The following is a 22501-nucleotide window of genomic DNA, read 5'->3' on the forward strand; positions in this document are numbered from 1 at the left end:
TTCAACGTACACAAGTATAACGATGACCAGTGTCCATTTGCGTTCGTAATTGTTGATCGAATAATATATGTACAGCTGCAGGACCGGTGACTTCAATGATATTCTTCGAAAAGTAAGATACCATACTTATCTATAAATTATAATAATATAATATACAATAATACCGCTAAGGTACTAAATTATACAATAATAATAAAATATTGCAAATCAAATAACAAACCGTAGGTAATAATAAAAATAATATACCAGCTATTTTTTAGAGGTACATTTTTATTTTTTGTAATTCATAAACAATTTTTAGATTTTTAAAAGTAGGTATTGAGCGTTTGAGCATGTTCATTATCCTCCTTAGTAAAATCGCTTATTAATATTTGTTAAGAAAGCTATTCCAATAAGATATATTCATTAACATTACAATTTATATTAGCTGCCGTTTAATTTTTATTTAAAGAATATTATGATTTTTGTAGACACCCACTGGTTTTAGGTATAATACAATTATTAGTATAAATTATGGTGTCTACAATACATTTTAGAGTACGTATATACGATACTGTCGATACTATACCTATAATAAAGATGATCGTTAACATATTTTCTACTGGTTGCCCTTGAATCTTCCTTTCACTATACCATATTTAATTATTGTCAAATAATTTCATACACTTAATGATACTTTTGTGTATTATACAGATGGTGAATGATAATACAATACTTTCTAAACAATATTATTGTTATTATTGTTATTATTATTATTATTATTATTGGTACAGTTTAATTAAATGTGTAAACATTATACAACATTTTATTTTAAATTAAGATAACCTAAATGCAAACATTAAAGAAATATATAACAATGTCCACAGTTATTAACAATGAAAAATATTCGTCAGTTTCAAATATATTCAATAAGATGGCGATCGACAGCTACTGCACATTCACCCCACGTCTCTGCGGGATCACCAGAAGTAATAGAAGTGACTAATGATCTTACCACAGCCAAACACTATAGTCAGGTCCCAGGACCCACGCCATGGCCAATTATAGGAAACACTTGGAGAATGTTACCAGTTATAGGTAATATCAATATTTAATATAATATATAAACTAGCTAGGGCTCGTTATATGCACTGTAATAAAACTCTGAAATATGAATGCAACTATGCTCCTATAAAAAAATAAATACATATATGCTAAATGGGATATTATGCAGTAAAAGAACCTTAAATTATTCAATAAAAGCTCATAAATAGGAAGAAAACAATTTTTATCAATTTCTTTTAGATTATGAGCGGAGAGATTAGGTTTATCTAGAATCTAGTTGGTGCATTCGGTAGGTCAACATTTAAAATTCCCAATAGTTTTCAAAAGCGCTAAGAAAAACAAAAGAAAAATTGGGGAAAAATGGAAATTTTTACGCAAAATCGGTTTTTGGCAAAATCGATTTTGGTTTTTTTGTTTCTCTAAAACAAATGACCGTAGATACATGCAATTTTCACTTGTTGTTTATATTATAGTATTTATATTATTTATATTATAGTATTTTCTATACACGATAGAATTTTAAAAATATTTTAATTTGTTTTAAACTATCAGCAGAAATTTTCAGTTTCCAATTTTTTTAGTTTTTTTTTCTATGAATGTCAATAATGTCATTTGTTGGGTAAAAATGCTTGACAATTTAATAGAAGGCTCATAATATTAAAATATTAAAATTCCATAGTCATAATTCTTTCTCATAAACATTTAAAGTTCAAATCTTGACAAAATGCGTTTTGTTTTCCCTAATTATTTTAATAAGTACAGATAAATTTCTACTTTTGACCTTCCTAAGTGGCTCTCTCGGAGACTCGGAGTTCAGGAATTGAGATCGTATCGCCTGAGCCCGTGAAACAAATTTCTATATATTATACTTAGCTTTGTGCACAAATGTTTATGTTTTACTACGATATAACAAGATTTATATGCAAATGCCTAAACTTACGAGCCCTGGTTGTGGTATATAGTACATTTTATACAAGATATAACTATATATAAGTATATTATACTGTAATGTTTCAAATATTATATTTTTCAAGCTCAAGCGTTTAATTACTATATTATATTATGTTAAAGGCCCTTATCAGATATCAGATTTGGCAAACGTTTCCTACATACTGTACAAACAATACGGGAAAATAGCAAAGTTGGGAAATCTTGTTGGTCGACCGGATTTGCTATTTGTTTATGATGCTGATGAAATAGAAAAAGTTTATAGACAAGAAGGCGATACGCCGTTTAGACCTTCTATGCCGTGTTTGGTTAAATATAAAAGTCAGGTTCGAGGACAATTTTTCGGGAGACTACCGGGTGTTGTCGGAGTGTGAGTGTTAAAACTAAAACAAATATACAATATGTACACAACACAATATTAATAATTATATCGTATAATAATATGTGTAATATTATCTAAATTGACTATTTAGGCATGGAGAGGCGTGGAGAGAATTCAGAACTAAAGTTCAAAAGCCTGTTTTACAACCACAAACTGTTAAGAAATATATTCAACCAATTGAAGAAGTTTCCGACTATTTCATAAAACGGTACGTAAGTGCTGAATACCATATATGTATTATACCCATACATATACCTACGGTATATGACCTAAATTAAAAATCAATATATTCTCATCGCTGTTAATTATTCGTATTTCAACACTTCCCTGAATTATGTTTATAGGATGCAAGAAATGAAAAACGAAAATTCTGAAATGCCAGCTGATTTTGATAATGAAATTCATAAATGGGCTTTGGAATGTATCGGTCGTGTGGCATTAGACGCAAGACTAGGTTGTCTAAACCCGGATTTACCGAAAAATTCAGAGCCACAGAAAATAATCGATGCCGCAAAATACGCACTCCGGAACGTGGCATTATTAGAGCTCAAGTACCCGTTTTGGCGATACTTGCCATCCACACTGTGGAAAAAATATGTTTCAAATATGGATTATTTCATTGAGTACGTATTCAACAAATTATTATACTATAATAATAGTATTATATAGCCTATATATAGATACCTACATGATTTTAAAAAATATATCTTTTAAATTAAAGTCAGTGACGATTAATAGTAGGTGCGTCAAAACAATAGATAGGTGCATTATTTAGTATGTAATAGTGTATATAATAGTGTACACCATTTAGTATATTAAATATACTAAATAATAGATAGGTACCTAGTTAAACTTTTCTTTTCTGAGACCGTAAAATAGTCTACTAAACTACTAAAGTAGCACACATTTGTATCACGGATATACACAATTATTATCACAATAATTAGCCATTATTTACTTATTTCTGTCTATTTTCAAAGAATTACTTTAAAATTATAATTACAGGAACTTGAGGTATAAATTTAATATTTTTGAGTTGCTAACAACATAGACCTTAATACCAAATAATAATATTCAATAGACAAGAAATGAGTATATGGAAAACGTGCAAATAAATAAGGAGCTTGTTCTTTACTCGTTTGCTCATATATATGGCAGTGTTGGGTAGTGCGGCAAATGGCAATATATAGATATATAGACATATAGTCATATAGAATATTGTATTTTGTTATCAAGACAGAATACATCACTGCGACATGTTTCCACGCTGCTTGTGATGCTGTTGTTATACACAATTCCTGTCATATTAATATAATATGGCTAACAACGACACAAATTATATAATATGCAAAATTATTATACTACAAAAAAAAGTAGGCAGTCAAAAAATAAAATATCTTGTATTAATATGTAATATTATATTATTTTTTTTTTTTTTTTTATTGGGTAACCCGTGGCAACATAGGCCATTGGGTGTGGGGGAGGGCACTGTAGGTTTTTTAAATTAGGTAGGTTGGTACACGTGTGTGTTATGTTTGGCAGAATTTCTAATGGGGCACCTGTAGGTTTCTGCCGTGCCCCGGGTGTGGGGATGGCGGCACTTGTTCTCCGGACAGCGTGACTTGCCCGAAGAAAAATGCCGCCCGCGGCCAAGGTATCGAACTCGGGTCGGCCACTCCGTCCCCCCATTATATTATTATGTTAACATTAAACGTGTATATATAATTATATACCTAAATAAAGAATTGTTATATAGTCGTATCTGTAATAGTAAATAATAAATTATTAATATTTTTAATTTTAATAGAATTTGTATGAAGTACATTGACGATGCAATGTTGAGATTAAAAAATAAATCACAATCGGTGAATGAAAGCGAATTGTCTTTGGTTGAGAGAATTTTGGCGAATGAACATGATCCAAAAACTGCTTACATATTGGCGTTGGATCTTATTTTAGTTGGGATTGATACGGTTCGTAAATGTTTATTTATATTTATTAGGTATGTCTATATTTATTCTAATAAAATAGTTACCCGTGCCATGTAATAATTTTAAATTATGTAAATAAATATTATCCGTAGGTACAATTTATAAATTTTTGAAGAATATTTTTGAAATGTATTATTCCTATTTGCTTAATAAGTGATTATACTATATACCTAGGTATTAATGTATCATAGGGTTATGCGCAGTATAATCGAAAACCTTTTCAGTGTTTGGATTAATATTTCAGTGTAGCATTTTTCGAATAAATAACATTTTTGGTACAATTATATATTACTTTTAAGATATATACCGTAAAAGCTCGAAATATTTTGCTGTTTTGTATAATGCTACCTTCTAGTTAATTGTAAGGTCATTTAAATATGGCATACTTTTTTTATGTCAAAATGTATTGTAATTTATATTTTTATAAGTATATATTATTATGGATAATTTACGTATAAGTAAATAGTAATTCATAATATAGTTAGTATTATAAAATATTTACTTACGCCCAGTAAAATTTACTGCTGTTTAGATTTCGATGGCTGTATGCTCCATGCTTTATCAAATAGCCACACGACCAGAAGAACAAGAAAAAATACATCAAGAAATACTGAAAATTTTACCAAATAAAGACGATAAACTTGACGCAAGTAAATTAGAAAAAATGGTTTATTTGAAAGCGTTTATCAAAGAAGTATTACGGTAAAATTGTTTGAACTTATATAACACGTTTACGGTTTACTTACTGAATGATTATTACAGAATGTATTCAACTGTAATTGGTAATGGTAGAACCCTTCAAAAGGATATGGTGATTTGTGGATACAGAATACCAAAAGGTGTAAGTTTAATGTTGTAACAACTAACAATCATATACCTAGTAATATGAATTAAACGAAAGACACAATAATAATAATTGTAAAATATTGATTTTAATTTATATTTTACTAATCAACACAAAAAAAAAAACAATTAATAATTCAGTATCCTGAAATTTCTTGCATAACGGTTTCCCAAACTATAAAAATAAAAATGTATTAATTGTAATTAAAAAATTATAATAAAAACTTACTTTTATCAAAATATGCAGTGAACATTTCTAAATTATTGATACCAATAGATTTTATATCATTGTAATTATTTTCATTGTTTTCATTATTATAATATTTTATGTTTTCTTTATTTTTATATAAATTGATTTTTTTTGTCCAATTTACGTTTTCCTCTGCATAATTATCTTTAGTTTTCTCACATTTTAAATAATATTTTTTTGGGTCGATTTTATCTTCTTGTTTGTTTTGATCGTAAGATAAACCTGCGGAACTATTATTTATCGTTTTCGTGTAGTTTTGAATGTTATAAGTTTGCACGAACATCTTAGATTTAGAAGTTGATATCTATATAATGTGGACATGATATTATAAAAATATAATGTTAAAAAAATATAAAGTTAAAACAAAAATTAAATATACTATACTAATAATTAATAAACTATATAGAATTTTTATTTTAACATTCATTAAAAGTTGTGTTTAAAAATATATTAACTTTTTTTCAAAATAATGAGTGCTAAAACGCTGCTAAAAAATTCACACAGTATCATAACAAAGTTTATTTTTTACATAGATTCAGTTAGTTTTTCCAACAATTGTTACGGGGAATATGGAAGAATACGTAACGGACTGTAAACAGTTTAAACCTGAAAGGTGGTTGAAACAATCAACCGATTATATTCACCCATTTGCTTCGTTGCCGTACGGGCATGGGCCAAGAATGTGTCTAGGAAGAAGATTTGCTGACTTAGAAATGCAAGTCTTCTTGGCGAAGGTAATTCAAATTTACATAATAATATATTATAATTAGGTAATTCAAATAACTTGTTTTAATTTTTATATTTAATCTACTTATAAATAATGTTGTATCGTCACAAAAAGACGTGTAGTATATAATATTTAATTTTGTATAGTTGATACGATCGCACAAGCTTGAGTATTTGCATAAACCATTGGAATACAAAGTTACATTCATGTACGCACCTGATGGCGAACTAAAGTTCAAAATGACTGAGAGGCCTACGTCATAATAAAATCAAGAAACCCACAAACAATTTTATATGGACAACAACTAAGACATTTTTTTTTTTTTTGTTATTTGTTATAGTTTATTTTTATTACCTTATTATTATTATGTTTATTTTCTTGTAACTTTTGCAGATTTATCGTGCTAATAAATGTTGAATTGGATAGTGGATTCAAATTAATATCCATAACATCCGAATTTAATTTTTGATTTTTAGCAATATCCTGGTCCGTATACTTAGAACCTATGTAAACCAAACTTTTATCGTATTCAGTCTTATGAAACGATTCTATTATTGGTTTACTGTTCCTATACGTCAAAAATTACTAGTAAAATTGTTGGTACTCTATTCATGGTCAATTACCTACATATTTTTCACAATTCATAAATACCTAATATATTTATTTCTTCTCGGATTTTCTGCTTTATTTAAGAATCCGTTATTTATACTGTAGGTATTTTGACCATTATGACTATAAAAACCCCAATTATGTTTATCATGGTAATCATTGAAATTTTTCATTTTGTAGTTTTGTATAGAATCGTCTGTATACTGAAGATGTTGACCTAAAATCGCGACAAACAAAAAAAAACTGTTTTAAATTAAACATAATACAATTAATTGTATTTAATATTTATAAATAGTACTGGGAATGTAATGCACTAATGCCCTAAAAAAAATCATATCATAAGATATTATGCATTGTATAAAAATACGTTAAAAAATATATTTATTGCAGTTTAGAAACAACGTAATGTGTGTACAACTGAGAAGTTTTATTCAGAAGACACTTTAAAGTACTATACTTAGTTACTATGATAAAAGTATTGTTATCGCGCCTCTTTAATTATTTGTAGATATGAAAACGGTATAGTCGATGTTGGTTTTTATTGCTAACATAAATGTTTAAAGTAGGTATACTACATTATATACGTTTGCTTCAATAATAAATTGTGAAAGAAGTTCTATTACTTAGATAATTTATAAAAACATAAAAAAATTGTCATAAAAAGTTTAATTTTCCACTTACGGAGTTGTGTTTTAATAAAACCCATGAAAAAAATGACATTGCATCAAAATCCCACCCCCATTTTATACGTACTTACCTACGTATAATTTATGAATTTAATGGCTTAATTTATTAAAACTTTATTTGTAAATATTTTTTTAGATTTAGTTATTTTTATTTAAGACTAGATATTGATTATAATTATAAAATTACAATAATACCTATAACATTATCAAAATGTATTTAATTGTTTTAAAACCACGTTAACTAAGTACCTGTTGTGTATTTGGTTCCTCTATTGATAATCATTGTTTTAATATCATGACACTTCACACTTCTGTCATACAATTGTTCTTTATTTTGAGTTGTAAAAAAAATCGAATTTGAACGTTGGTCTGCATTGCCACTATCATTTAAAGGTGTGACTACTCTAACTGATTTATCACGTTGATCATCGGACTTTTCATTATTCAATTGACAATTATTTTGATAATTTTTTTTATGGTCTTGTTTGCCACAAAATTCTATACAATTATGGTTTTCAGGTAAATGGTTAATACGATTATTGTAACAAATTAAATTATAGTTTTTCGATCGACCAACAATCCGCTTTTTAAACACGTATGGCTTTCTCAGCTCTTTGGAGCTCGATGGTTTTACATCAATTAGATTGTGAGATTTTTTATTTTTTCTCAAATCAATATCAGCTTTTTCAAAATTAATATCAACAACATTATTTTTTAATTCTGAAAAGTCAAGCTTATAAATACTTAATTTGTGCTTTGTATTTTTTTATACCTGTCTTTTTCAATTCTTTTTTGTTGTCTTTGCGTACTGTATGATTAACTCTATCACAATATTTTTTCGAGAAATCGGTTGATTGTAGATTCATATCACTTACTTTGTCAGTTTTACAAAACAGCTGTTGATTGTTTTTTGATTTCTTCTTTCTTTTTTTATGCCGGTTGTTATCTGAAATCTTTTTGGTCCGTTCTTCCTTTGATTTGTTTTCGATAATCTTTAAATCACCAAATGGTTGATTAGACAAGTATTTAAGAATATCAGTAATGTCAACAATGATCTTGATATAGTTTTCAGATTATAAGCTATACATCCTTTATAGAGTGTTACATAAATTATAAATATCTAACTGACAAATTTAATTACCCAACGATTTAATTCTGTCTGTCTATTTTATTTAATCCTTTGATTATTGTTAATTCAATATCACTTTTTTGTTTTTGGTATTTAGTTTATTATAATTAAGTCATTACACATACCTATAGTTAGTTAATAATTACATTTGTCAGTTATTTCTGTTACACTCTGGATATGTATAATTAGATATTCAATAAACTTCATATTAAAGTAGTAGAGTATACTTAGGATGGTAATACGTACCATGATGTGATATTTTTTAGTCATTTTTCATATTTTAGATAGTATGTAAATACAATATTATATTATGCGGTATAAACTATTTTCTCAACAATTTAACATTGTTTATTTATAGCTATAGTTGCTAATGAATTTAATTATTACTTATTTTTAAGATTTAAAAATGTAGTAGATAAATAAATTCGATTTCTTCAAAATATACTTAAAATAATTTAAATATTTGATATTAGGAATTACAATAATTTAATATAGATTAGATATAATATATATATTATTTAAACGTATTACCTAAAAATACTAGGTGTATATTATTATATATATATTGTATGTTTATTAATAATAAATATACCGAAGTGTTTTATCAAGCAATACAACAATCAACTAGGTATTAATAATTTACTAAACTTTAGAAAACCATATAGTTAACAAACTGGTTGCAACCGAAAAACGTACATTTTTTATTTCGATATAAAAAAGACCACAAAATTTATCGGTCATTGTATAATTAAACTTATTGTGAGTAATATAAGATAATAAGATTATGATACTATACAATAATCATGCTAACATGTTTAAGTCTTTACATTACAATTTGAATATATATACAGTTTTTTGTTTAAATGAATAATAAATTATACCTATACATTATAAAGTTTTTATAAAATTTACATTTTTGGGGTTAAAATCAAATGTGTGTGGTTTTTGGATTTAACAATTTGAAAAATTGTGAAGTTTTAACCTACCAAAAGTGTGCGGTTTTCATCTATCAAAAGTATGTGGTTTCGTCCTGTACTTTATGCAAATGGTCCGGTTTTAAACCAAAATTGATAATATTACCATCAAAAATTTCACAAAAAAATGTGTATATCAGAATCTATTAAAAATAAGTTTTAGTGTGCTTTGGTGCGCATGCTTTGGTGATTCGTGAGACACTACCTGTCGTGGAAAGTGTGAACTACACAATGTTCCGTCTATAAGTAGGTATAAGATCTATGACAATGTCATAAGATACACCCAGACACCCTGTGTAACATAATATCCCTTGATACATAGACAGAGAGACCGTCTTCACTCAGTAAACTGTTTATCATCGGGTATAATGATTTATCATTGAATTCCAGTTTTAGCACATCCATTACAGTGTCCTACCCAATGATGAGGTACACGTATAGACACGCTATTATACTATACAGCAGAACGAGCTCTCTGTTTTCTTTTCCTGATCCGAGCGATTATGATTGTATTGATCTTACGTTGATGTGTGTGATTTTCTGTCTGTCATTACCAAATTTTCAATATATTTTTACTCTTTTTGAACTATTATATGTACATATTAATATATTATATTATAATATAGAAATTTAACTTTTTGTCTAGAAATGTCGTTAAAACATTTTTTCTTGGTTAAAAACCTTGCAAATTTAATGGAAGGTTCCTCGTCACAAGTTATAACATACATCAATATATTTAAAAATATCAGTCACAGTTATTTTTTTATACGCGTTCGAAGTAAGAATTTTGACAAAATTCGTCAAAATCACGAAAATATGCAAATAATTTCAGTTAAAAATGCATAAAAGGTGAAAAGAAGGAGAAACAGGTCCAAAAGGACGTGCTATAGATCAAGTCACCAAATGTGAACGCAATAGTTACATGTCCCGTGTCCGATGGTGAATTGGTTCACCGACTTGGTGAATTTAGGAATACGAATGTGTCGGGCCAAAGGCGAAGATCAAAAGTTAGGTTAAATATTTTTATTTCATGATCAATTGTTTTCGTAGAATAATCTGATTGTTGTATAGATCCCTGCATAGAGCATTACCTTTGCCGTGATTACATTTTTTTATTCTTATTTTATTTTAATATAATAATTATTATTTATACTGAAATATGTACCAAAACATACATTTTTGTCTTTTGGTTACATCTTATATTCATATTATAAATTTATAACCATCATCCATGACGCTTAAAATAAATAAAACCAAATCATTTCTTTCATGAAATATTGTTTCCGTACAATAGTCTAGTTGTTGCATAGATCCCTGCATTACCTTTTCTTTACTGTGATCGATGAACGCAGAGGCATGAAAAAAAATAGTATGTGTGGCTCGTGCTGGGAGGCAATTTCAGTCTTGGTCCCGCGACTGAAACAGCCTCAAATAGCTCACTTCCCGCCCTTGCCACACAATATACTATTGTTTCATTGTATTTGTATTGTATTGTATTACTTAACCTTGTATTTGATAAAAAAAATCTTTATTGTGTATTTCTAAAAACGGCGTTACCTGCAATTATAAAAGTTTAGAACTTACTGCTTCCAAACATATTATTTTATAGGCAGGTACTTTGAAGAGAGAAGCTCATTCTAAATATATTTATTATTTATATATAAGCTCAATATTTGCACCAACTTACATATGTAAAAAATTATTTTCCACAGTGAATTATTTTAATATTCCAATTTTTAATTTTTCAATTTTCAAATAAAAACAGCGGAATTGATGGATGAAGCTGTATAAATGCTTGAAAAATAACTGAAAATAAGTGGAAAATAAATAAAAATTTAACTATGTGTAACTAATCAGAAATATATATTTTAAGACAAACCAAAAAAAAAATAATTCGTGTGAAGTATGCCAGAACCGCTATACATTTACACCACTACTCGTGTTTCTTTATAATAATCAGCTACGTCCATCCGGATGGATCGTTGGGCAGGGGATAAACAATCGTGAAATTAGTGTCTAGATAATAATATTATCTTCGTTGCAATACCGTCCTTTCACTGCAAATTTCCTTTTTTCTGAACCGGACTGACGGGTCTTAGCGCATGTATTATATATAGGTAGGTACATTACGAAATAAACATTTAAGTTAATTCATCCCACGGCGAAATTTACGAAAGAGAAAACCCTACCTACCTATATTGTAGGTACAAGCATTAAACTGTTCGCGTTAGTCGTGTATAGTTACTAGTTGCGGAAACCGTCGCGATAAATTTATTATAAACTTCAGTTGAGATTATTTTATCGAGTTGTATAAGTACATGCATGGATAAAATGTATACAACTACGTATAACTAATTAAACAGGTAATTGAAAAAAATTATTTTTATATTACTATAAAATACAAATAATATCGACATTCATTAAACGCATTAACAATGTGAACAATACGGCTGCAGATCAGGTTTAATGATATTATTTATACACATAATTGTATTTATTATATTTTGTTTATAATTCTAAAATCCGTGTAAATGCAAATCCACACACCATTTATATGCAATAAATATTCATTTAAATATGGTAAATTAAAATCTAAAATAAGTATAGGCACCTACATTATATTCCTAGTTTATTCTAGTTTTATTTCAAAGGAAAACTTAAACAATAATCATAGAATTTTCAAAATAAATGTTATTTTTTAGAAAATTACCAATTTAAATAATTAACAATTTTTCAGATTTTTATTTATTTAATATTTGTTTGAATAAACTCTTTATGACAATAAACAATAAAGATTCACAATCTGGTGTTATGAATTACGACACAATATAATTATGTTCTAAATAATATAAAAACCTTTGCGATTGTCTTGAAAATCAAAAGTACAGTAGTACAGCTTTTTAATGTTGGATCAAACGGAAACTTATCAATATTTGTTCGTGATGAGAATGCGAAACGAAATCTAGGACAAATAAAGTTTCTAATATAGGTGTAGCTACCTATATAATGGTGTGCCACGACACATATAATAACACCAATGAATCGATTCGCTATAGGCCTGCAATCTATGTTCGTTGTATTATATACCTGAAGAGGAATCATTATAAATATTAAATTGATGTCATCCATTGTATAGGTACATCCCGGAGTAAGTATGTTTTTTTCATTTCATCACAGCGCGTCGTCATCAACCACGTGGTATAATAAAATAATAAATAAAATATGATCAATGCATCATTATAAGCAATGGACCTTAGATCATATACTATGGCTATCGCATTATAAAAGCGTACTACGTATATGACCTAAGCAATGGACTAATAATATAATATGCATCGCATGCACGCAATTATTTATTTACAGGTTTCCTATACGTTCAATAATAAAAATAATAAAATGTCCGTTTTGGCCAGACGTTTGAGGAATTTAAGGATTACAGTTGATCATGCCAACAAGTCGACTGAAGTTTTTACGAGTGTATCACAAGGAGATATAGATTTTGCCAAAGATTATTCGGAACTACCGGGCCCAAAGTCGTTACCGTTATTGGGCAATAATTGGAGGTTTATGTCATATATTGGTAAGTGTATACCTAGCTATATCAAAGAATTATAAAATATAATATCAAATAACAGAGTAAACAAATGGTTTTGTTTTGAACTGTTTTTTTTTTAAATAACACTAAATATTGTTAAACGAAAAATGAACTTATGATAATTATTAATATAATATACATATTATATACATTTTAAACAATAATGTAATTACTAGGTGCCTTAGTACTTGTTATTATATTAATTAGGTACAGTTGACAAAAAAAAATACGCAATCGTAGGCATTAGTGTATTACACTTTACACATGCGTACATCATAACCTATACTATTTTGTAATATAATATTATGTTGGTACAAAGTAATAGAATTTTAATTATTCAACAGTTATAAAAAGAAAGTATTAAGGCTGTTGAAACAGACAATTTGGAATATTGGCAGCTTTGGAATGTCTGTGTGAATATATTTATGAGCATATTAGTGTGAAAGATCCAAAATCACCTAGAACTCTATACAAATTCAAATGCTTCTTTAAATTGCCTTAGGGACCCTAAGTCTAGGTACTAATTTACTAGTATAGAAACTAATATAAAAGAGAAAAAATTTTTCAAAATAAGTACTATATAATTATATAGAACCAGCACTTAATCAATTAAAATTTTGTCAAAACATTTGTATTTATTAAGCTTTTTACTTGTTATGTAGAAAAAATATTTACCCAACGTTTACAATAAATTATTAATATACATATTTTATAAATATATTACACAAAATTTAAAAAAAAAATTTATTTTTTGGATCATTTTTATTTTAAGGCTTGTAAAATTAAAATACCAAGAAAATGTTTTCATACATAAGCAAGAAAAAAAGCTAAAATCAACTAAAAAACGGTTATCGGACGTCGGGGAGTGCGTATAATAACTAACCTTCCACTTATTGGTCTAAAACCACAAAAAATATATAGTGCTCCAACAGCTTTAATATAGTACCTATAATGTTATTAAATACATGAAACACTAAATCTTTCTATGTATATTTTCAAACATGTTTAAAATAATAAAATTTTGATTTTGTATGATATGTCGTATAAATACATAGGCGACTACAAAGTAACCGAAATAGACAAACTCTCATTGAGATTATGGAAAGAGTACGGAGACATTGTAAAAATCGAAAAATTGCTCGGGAGACCGGATATGGTGTTTCTGTACGACGCAGACGAGATTGAAAAAGTATTCAGAAATGAAGAACTTATGCCGCATCGACCGTCTATGCCATCGTTAAATTATTACAAACACGTTTTAAGGAAGGATTTCTTTGGTGATCTGGCTGGTGTTATAGCAGTGTAAGTGTTCATCAGTCACGCGTGTTGATTATTAATTTATGCGTTTTTATTTTTTAATATTTGTATAATAATAGTTATCCTTTGATCACCGACATAATATTTAATAAAGAGAAAGAGTATGTACATAATAAGCTATAATTACTTACGTATATAGTTTTACGTCAAATACATTATATTTAAAGAACACATAGATATATAATATAATACTATAGGTATATATATAGACAGTAATGTCTTAATGCGTGACCAGAAACTTATATATATATATGTTACCTGCAGTATAATGAATTTGAATTTCTGTATTCAATTTTGGACGACTCCACTAACGGTACTTACCTGTTTTATGTTATAGACATGGGGAAAAATGGTATGAATTTCGAACTAAAGTACAACAACCTATGTTGCAACCGAGAACAGCAAAATTTTACATTGGGACTATTGAAGATACGGCAACAGCCTTTGTCAATAGGTTAGTAAACTATTAAATTGTTATACTTTTGTATATCTAATTGTTATATCTAATAAGTAATAACCGCTTATGACTTGGGTTAGGTATATTATTATCTCCTGAATTTATTTACCCTTTGAAAAGTAGAATATAATATACAGTGCCCATCCACACAATATATTAATATTATTTTATGTACCTATACAAGTAGACTATAATAATATAGTAGGTACTTAATAATTAATTAGTAAGATAACTATACGATATTATGAAAAGTTACGGAGCAATTATACTTCCACCAATTATACCTTTTTTATGTCAATTTCATTGGTATAATTGTTATACCTGTAAAAGATATGTATATTATTCCTATACATACTTTATACCTCCCAAAATATACAAATTTCCTTCGTTCCTTATCGAAAAATAAATATAATAATACTTAGGTAGGTACTTCATGATTATAAGAGTTGCCTTCACACTATAGTTGCCTCCTATTTACAATTAAATGGTGTTTCATGAACTTCACTAACATAGTAAAATACACCACGTAAATAGATTAGTATAAGTCAAGTATATAGATATTTTTATATTTTATTTTAGTAAACATTGTGGTTTTATTTTAAGTTTAAGATGTACTTCATACAAAAATTATTGAGAATCGTTTGATTGTTAATATTTTTTTTTTTAGATATTTAGAACTATGTAGTATACTGTATAATTAAAAATATCATTCTTAGATAGGTATATTACATATATTATACACATTTATACAAATAATACACAACTTTAAAAATAATAATAAAATTAGTCAATATAAAAAAAAATTAGTAATTGTTATAATTAAAATTATAGAATATTGGTATTACATTATAATTATTATTAAATATTTATATTATATAAATCTTAAAATGTATACATAAAATGTTTTAATCGTTTAGGAACGATATATATTTTATATTTATTACCAACTCATTGGGAGGAAACTTATTTTTGTGTGCTAATACAGTAATACTATTACACTAGACCCTTTTCGTTTACGATAAAATGTAGGGTACGTCAGGAGGCAATTCGTATAAAAATGATCGACCTTTTTTACTTAGGGAGTGAACTATAAATTATAATATTCGCCAAATTCATCTGTTATTAATGTTTTGACTAGTAAAAATAAACTCCACTATTCACAAATATTTTTTTTTGACGTATTTAATTTTTAATATTTTTACTAAATCACCTACATTTTATTATAATAAAAACCATTTCCTTCTTAATTTAATGCTAAAATTAATTACACAATACTTTAAACCTCATACAGACTATAGGTGTCATTTTTATTGCCTAAAGTTAGATTTTTTGATTATTATACCGTGTAGATAAATAACATTAATAATTTTGGAAAGTTATGTTCTGTTCTGATAAAGCGTAATACTAAATTTGTCTAACTATACGCCCAACTATAAGTTAGAATTTATTTATATTTTATTGTTTATATAATTGTGCATTCGAAAATTGGGTTAGATTTTTTTTATAATATCTGTTAAGTTATATATTTATACATATTAATATAATTAAGCATATAATGTTTGGATTTGTTTTTTTTTTATATCAGTAGAAATTTGATTGATTTAGTACCGGTGGTTAGTAGGTGGAATTTACATCTATTTTTGTCGGTCAAAAAATTTAACAGTGGTATAGTTATACATTTTATTAATTTGTTCCTACAATCAACTACCTACTTATATACATGTAAATCAGTGAAGTTTACATGCACTCGATTTAAGTGGGCATGAGTCTACTGGTATTTCTAACCCTTTATAATTTAACAAATTTTAAAAACTATATTGCATTTTAAATACAGTAGTCGCCGCTTAATGCTTATTAAGAAACAGGGTTAATTGACTCATTCAACGACAGGCACAGGACCCAAGTAGGATAGTATCGACTTACATTCATACTAAAACATAGGAAAAAAAATCGTCTATTTGACTAGTTATACTAGTTAATGTGGTATTATCGTAATATTTTCCTGATTTTATCGAATATATTTTGACAATTAACACTATTTCCACGACTCATTACATTAAAGATTATTAACGTTTTTTTAAAATATTTGTTTTACATAATTTGAAGTCATTACAAAACAAAAATGTTTTTATATTTTTTTTGCCTTAACGAATGACAACATAATATCACCTTTATAAAATACATAAATAAATAAATAGATAATAATGAATATTTACAAGTAGATACGTCAAAGCCAAATTTAATTTTTTTTATTACAATGCATACTATGAAAATCTTTTTATTCTCGAACCTCCCGTCCATTATTAACTCATTCGGTTAAGTCAAATGTTCTGATCCCAAAGTGAATACAATACGCGGTGACTATAGTGACTACTGTAAATTTCTCTTACAATTTGATAAAAATTTGTTTTCCATTAAAAATATTATAAAATTATTATAATGCAATATAATTTGTAACATATATTTACACCTATTGTATTATGAATTTTCATTGACATGTTAATATTATTTACGCTATTATATTATGTTAATATTAATTATTTTAACCTTAAGTAGTTGTTAAATATTATAATTTATAAAGTACCTATGTTTTTTAGAATAAAAAAGATAAAAAATAAAGACCAAGAAGTTCCTGACGACTTTTTAAATGAAATTCATAAATGGTCGCTTGAATGTAAGCCAGTTCTACAGCGTACTTAATTGTTCTTTTAAAAATGAATACACAAACCTTTTATTTAATGTTTATAGCTATCGCCAAAGTGGCATTAGATCAAAAACTCGGGTGCCTCGAAGATGAACACGCAGTAGACTCGGATACGCAAAATTTAATAGATGCCATTAACACGTTTTTTGCTAATGTCCCGGAGTTGGAATTAAAAATACCATTTTGGAAATTATTTAGTACTCCAACTTGGAGAAAGTACATAAATGCGTTGGATACCATTACCAAGTAAGGGTTCAATTTTATACTAAAAACGATTATTTAAAATTATTATATAAACATCAATATACAAATAATTATGTAGTATGCAACCGCGGAAAAAAATGACAATAATATGTCGACAATGACTGCCTATAGTCAGTAATGATAAAGACTGTTATTGGCGGAAATCGAGGTGGTGCTTGAGTTTAGCTAAAACATTTTTGAGCCTCCTTAAAAAAATAAAAAAATAATTGATACCTATAGACATAGTATAGTTTCTTATTTTCTTTACATATTATATTGTCTAGAATGTCTATGGAAAAGTATCATTATAGTATTATGTACCTAAATAGATTATAGAATACTTTCTTAGTATTATTGATAAATATTTTGACTGAAAAAAAGGCAGTGAAAAATGAAGTGGTTGCGTGAATGTCAATGTCAACCTACCGTCATTATTTTGAAAACAAATCATGAAAACCTTTTGTCTTCTGTATAGTTTGGATTCAAGTATGCATTATTGTAGGCAGGTAAATTCTGACCGAAGGAAATGAACAGTTTTAACTTAAAATGCTTATAAAATAAAAATATAATTCTTTTTTTTAAATACTTTAGATCAACTTTGGAAGAAACTTGTATCACATTTTTAATACCCTAAATAAAATTTATAATGTTATGACATTTTTAATACATAAAGGGTTCAAACGTAAGTTTTGAATTTTGCTGCCTATTTATTAAAAATTGAACATATTATACCTCATGATTATGAACCAGTACCAAATAGGTTAGGTACGTTTATAGTCCTTTGCTGATAGGCCATTTAACTTATAAGGTCTTCCTATGCAAGCCTATTAATACATGATGGATCGATTGATTGTTCTGAGTTACTTTCAATAGTTAACTTACTTCTTGTAGCTAGACCCGCTCTGCCTATCGTTTCTTTTTACCATTGTGTTCGACAAACTTTTCCAGTAAGGCCAAAACCGTCCACTCTATAGAATGATGCGTATTGCCAACGAAGATCCATCTTTTAATTTGTAAATTATTGTCCTAATATATTTTATTTATTTATATGTTATATCTCTCTCTTATTATTTTGTTTTTTCTATAAGTATGACTTGTTGTATCTTCTTAAAGTCAATGTTTGTATTCTTTATCTAATTATGACTTATGTTAAATTGATAACTGTAATTTGGGCTGTGGCCCGTATTGAAAATAAAATTAAATAAATAAATCATTTTGTAGCATAAATCATTATCTATAATGTAATTTTAATAACGGTACCTATTTTGATTTTTGAGTGAAGTGAGAAAATGTTCAACTATTGTATTTTAAGTCATTATATAACTTATTACTGTACCACCAGATACAGGTCTGTACCTGACTAATATTTTGTTATTAGATAGTAATCAAATGTGTATAATATTATAATGAATTGTATTATTATTTATTTTTATAGTGTTACATCTAAACATATAAACCGATCAATGGATCAACTATTATCTCAAAAATCATTTTGTCCAGATAGCCAATCATCTTTGTTACAAAGAGTGCTTAGTTTGGATCCATCAAATCCTAAATTAGCTCAGATACTATCGTTAGATATGTTTATCGTCGGCATAGACACTGTGAGACAACGTTATGTAACAGTAAATTTGTCACTTTATTACTGATCAATTTTAATTCTCAACGATTTATAGACTTCTGCAGCTCTTGCATCAATTCTATATCAATTAAGTCGACATCCAGATAAACAAAAGAAACTTAGGGAAGAAATACGAACCGTATTGCCAAATGCTGATTCAAAATTGACTTCCAGCAAACTCGAACAGCTGCAGTATCTAAAAGCATGCATAAAAGAAACGTTGAGGTTCGAAATTATGTTTTAATTTTATGAAAAGTATTATATATTTAGGTAGAATTTTAAACTAGATTACATAATGCGTGTAATTCGTTTAATTGTAGAATGTATCCGGTTGTTATTGGAAATGGTCGCTGCATGACCAAAGAAACAATAATAAGTGGATATAAAATTCCAAAAGGAGTAAGTATAATATAATATTTTACCGTATAAGTGGTAATGTAGTATTATACTAATAATTATTATTATGTAGTAAAAGTTGTAAGTAAAGTAAACATTGTATATTTATGAAAATAATTTTAAATACCTACTTATAAATATTATAATATGAAGTTTATATTTTATATGAAACTATACTTGATGAGTGGTTAGGTAGGTACAATACTAATAGTGAATATACTAATACTATCATAGTAAATATTTATACATTATATTACTATTAAACTCAAATTATCACTTACAATGTAGGATATATTAATATAGATTACCTTATGCATAGTATTGAGAACAACCAACGTCGTCGTAGCCCGTAGGTACTATATGTCCATTAGGATTTAGGACTATTCGAAATACTACGGTTTTGTAATATAATTCATATGCATTACCTATAATTATACAAATTATGTAGGTAGATTATAATATTATGAGTTTGTAAATTAGCTTGTTTAATCATAGGTGCAAGTCGTGTTTCAACATTACGCTATTAGCAACAGCAGTAAATATTTTTCACAGCCAGAACAGTTTTTACCGGAAAGGTGGTTAAAAGGAAGTGGATACAAACATCATCCGTTTGCTAGTTTACCATTTGGTTATGGCAAAAGAATGTGCTTGGGCCGAAGATTTGCCGATTTGGAGCTTCAAACAGTTGTTTCAAAGGTACCAATTTTGTGTTATGATAATAAATGTTTTACCCACATTTCCTGTAAATAAAATATCATGATGATTTATTATAATTTTTTTTGATCAAAGATTTTTCAGAATTTTGAAGTCAAGTATGAGTATGATGATTTGGATTACACTGTACATCCGATATACATGCCGGATGGCCCATTGAAATTCAAAATGATTGAAAACTAAATATTTTTTCTTTAGAAATTGTACCTATGTCCATGCCAAATACTAAATGTCTTAAACATTCAATATTGTTGGTAGGTACGAAAAAAATATTGAATAGGTTTTTATACTAGGTACTGCTATTATTTATTAAATCATAAAGCCAAAATGTAAATAATATAAATATGTATTTATGTTAGATTTAAATATTTAATATAGTAGCTAAGAATTATTGATGTTTAATAATAAATATTTTAATGATATTATTTATAATTTGTTTTGGAGAGTATTTGAGGTTTTTCTCCAAATCGATATAGGGATTTCAATATTATAAACAATAAAGTATACAAGTTATATAGGTAATACTACTAATACTACAATATTTCTAATAAGAAAAAAATACTTATAGCAATATAAATACAGGGCTGGCGGAAATGGGGGTATAGCGTGGGTCATCACACCCCTTCCCCCCTTGAATTTTTGGTAACTATCAGTCGGCATTTTCTTAATAACAGAGAGTTGTCAGAAATTATACGACTTGTTAAAAACTAATAGCCTAGATTTTCTTAGGTTAAAATTTTTATAATGAAAATGAGAACGGGTCCTCGGCAGTCAGCAGAATTTTGATTTCTAATTACAGAATACAGAGGATGGCACTAATTATAGTTTACTATGTTATAAACAATTTTAAATATAAGTGGATAATTATTATTTAATCAATGACTATATTGACTCCACAATAGTGTTAGTATACAAATAAGGAAAAGTAGAACTCCTTGTTTTCCTTATTACCACTGATTTCGACTGTACGCACTTGACAATTTAAAAGCTTACTGATTTAGAAATCAAAATACTGCCAATTGCTAAGAATCCGTATAATACCTATAATAACTTTTTTAGTACCGTCGTCTATCGGTATTCTATCGCTAATCGCTATCTCAAGAACTTATCGGTGGGCTGTGGGTGGTAGGCCTATGTTGTTATTATTACAGTCAGTGGTGTCATTTCTGTTTTTAATAGAGGGGGTAAAAGTTTCGACCAGCCCAAATAGGTAACTTAAAAAACAACCACTGGCAATAAGCACATATCTATTAATAAATTATGTTCCTTTTCCTTCATAAAATACTTACATACATACATACCTACATATACATACCAACTTTCATGTACGTCCACACTTGAGTGTAAATATAAATATAATCCAACTATTAAATAATATTAATTATAGTAAATTAGGTACCAATATAATATCATTGTGATACTAATTTCTTAGTACTTACTCAATATAATATTTTCCTATAAATATAGGCATGTTTTCGCGCTAATATAATATAATATTGGTTAATCGAATCCCACAATGCAACGGCCAATCGGGCTGCTTTTAAAATCAGACAGGGGCAAATGCCCACCTTGTCTCACCACTGATTACAGTCAACGGTCGGTTTGTAAGTACCACATGAACGCCGCGCGGGAAATTAAAAATCTAATTTAGAATATAACCAATTATTTTCTTAAATATTGTTAAATATTCGACGATACAAATTCAAAACTTACTATTCGAAACAATATTTATACTGCAGAAGGGTAGGTATTTTTAGGGTTCCGTACGGTAAAATGGGACCCTATTACTATAAGGCTCCGCTGGCCGTCCGTCCGTCTGTCACCAGGCTGTATCTCACGAACCACGAAAGTTAGAAAGTTGAAATTTTCAC

The 22501-nt window shown here is 27.7% G+C and overlaps 3 protein-coding genes across 3 annotated transcripts in view; 2 read left to right on the forward strand and 1 right to left on the reverse strand.

Annotated features, from left to right (window-relative positions):
* On the forward strand, positions 1 to 21055 carry LOC132940421 (uncharacterized). The gene is given in 21 exon segments (XM_061008023.1): positions 1 to 112; positions 867 to 1077; positions 2116 to 2362; positions 2466 to 2582; positions 2719 to 2997; positions 4182 to 4347; positions 4898 to 5067; positions 5128 to 5206; positions 5992 to 6192; positions 6332 to 6441; positions 12894 to 12948; positions 12950 to 13163; positions 14234 to 14480; positions 14833 to 14949; positions 17550 to 17626; positions 17701 to 17902; positions 19335 to 19503; positions 19576 to 19745; positions 19841 to 19919; positions 20412 to 20612; positions 20706 to 21055. Coding segments are annotated over 21 exon segments (3264 nt in total). The 5' UTR covers positions 1 to 67; the 3' UTR covers positions 20814 to 21055.
* LOC132940416 (probable serine/threonine-protein kinase clkA) lies at positions 5421 to 8570 on the reverse strand. The gene is made up of 5 exons (XM_061008013.1): positions 8253 to 8570; positions 7730 to 8200; positions 6837 to 7011; positions 6540 to 6753; positions 5421 to 5762 (listed from the first exon to the last, which is right to left on the reverse strand). The coding sequence occupies exons 1-5, from the start codon at positions 8344 to 8346 to the stop codon at positions 5421 to 5423; spliced, it is 1296 nt and encodes a 431-aa protein (XP_060863996.1). The 5' UTR covers positions 8347 to 8570.
* LOC132940418 (copper chaperone for superoxide dismutase) overlaps positions 20776 to 22501 on the forward strand; it is a 7438-nt gene continuing 5712 nt past the window's right edge. The window contains exon 1 of the mRNA XM_061008018.1: positions 20776 to 20884. The gene's annotated coding sequence lies outside the window, so the exon portion shown is untranslated. The remainder of the gene's footprint in view (positions 20885 to 22501) is intronic.

Source organism: Metopolophium dirhodum, chromosome 3 (assembly GCF_019925205.1).
Source record: "Metopolophium dirhodum isolate CAU chromosome 3, ASM1992520v1, whole genome shotgun sequence".
In the NCBI taxonomy this organism is placed as follows: Eukaryota; Metazoa; Arthropoda; class Insecta; order Hemiptera; family Aphididae; genus Metopolophium; species Metopolophium dirhodum.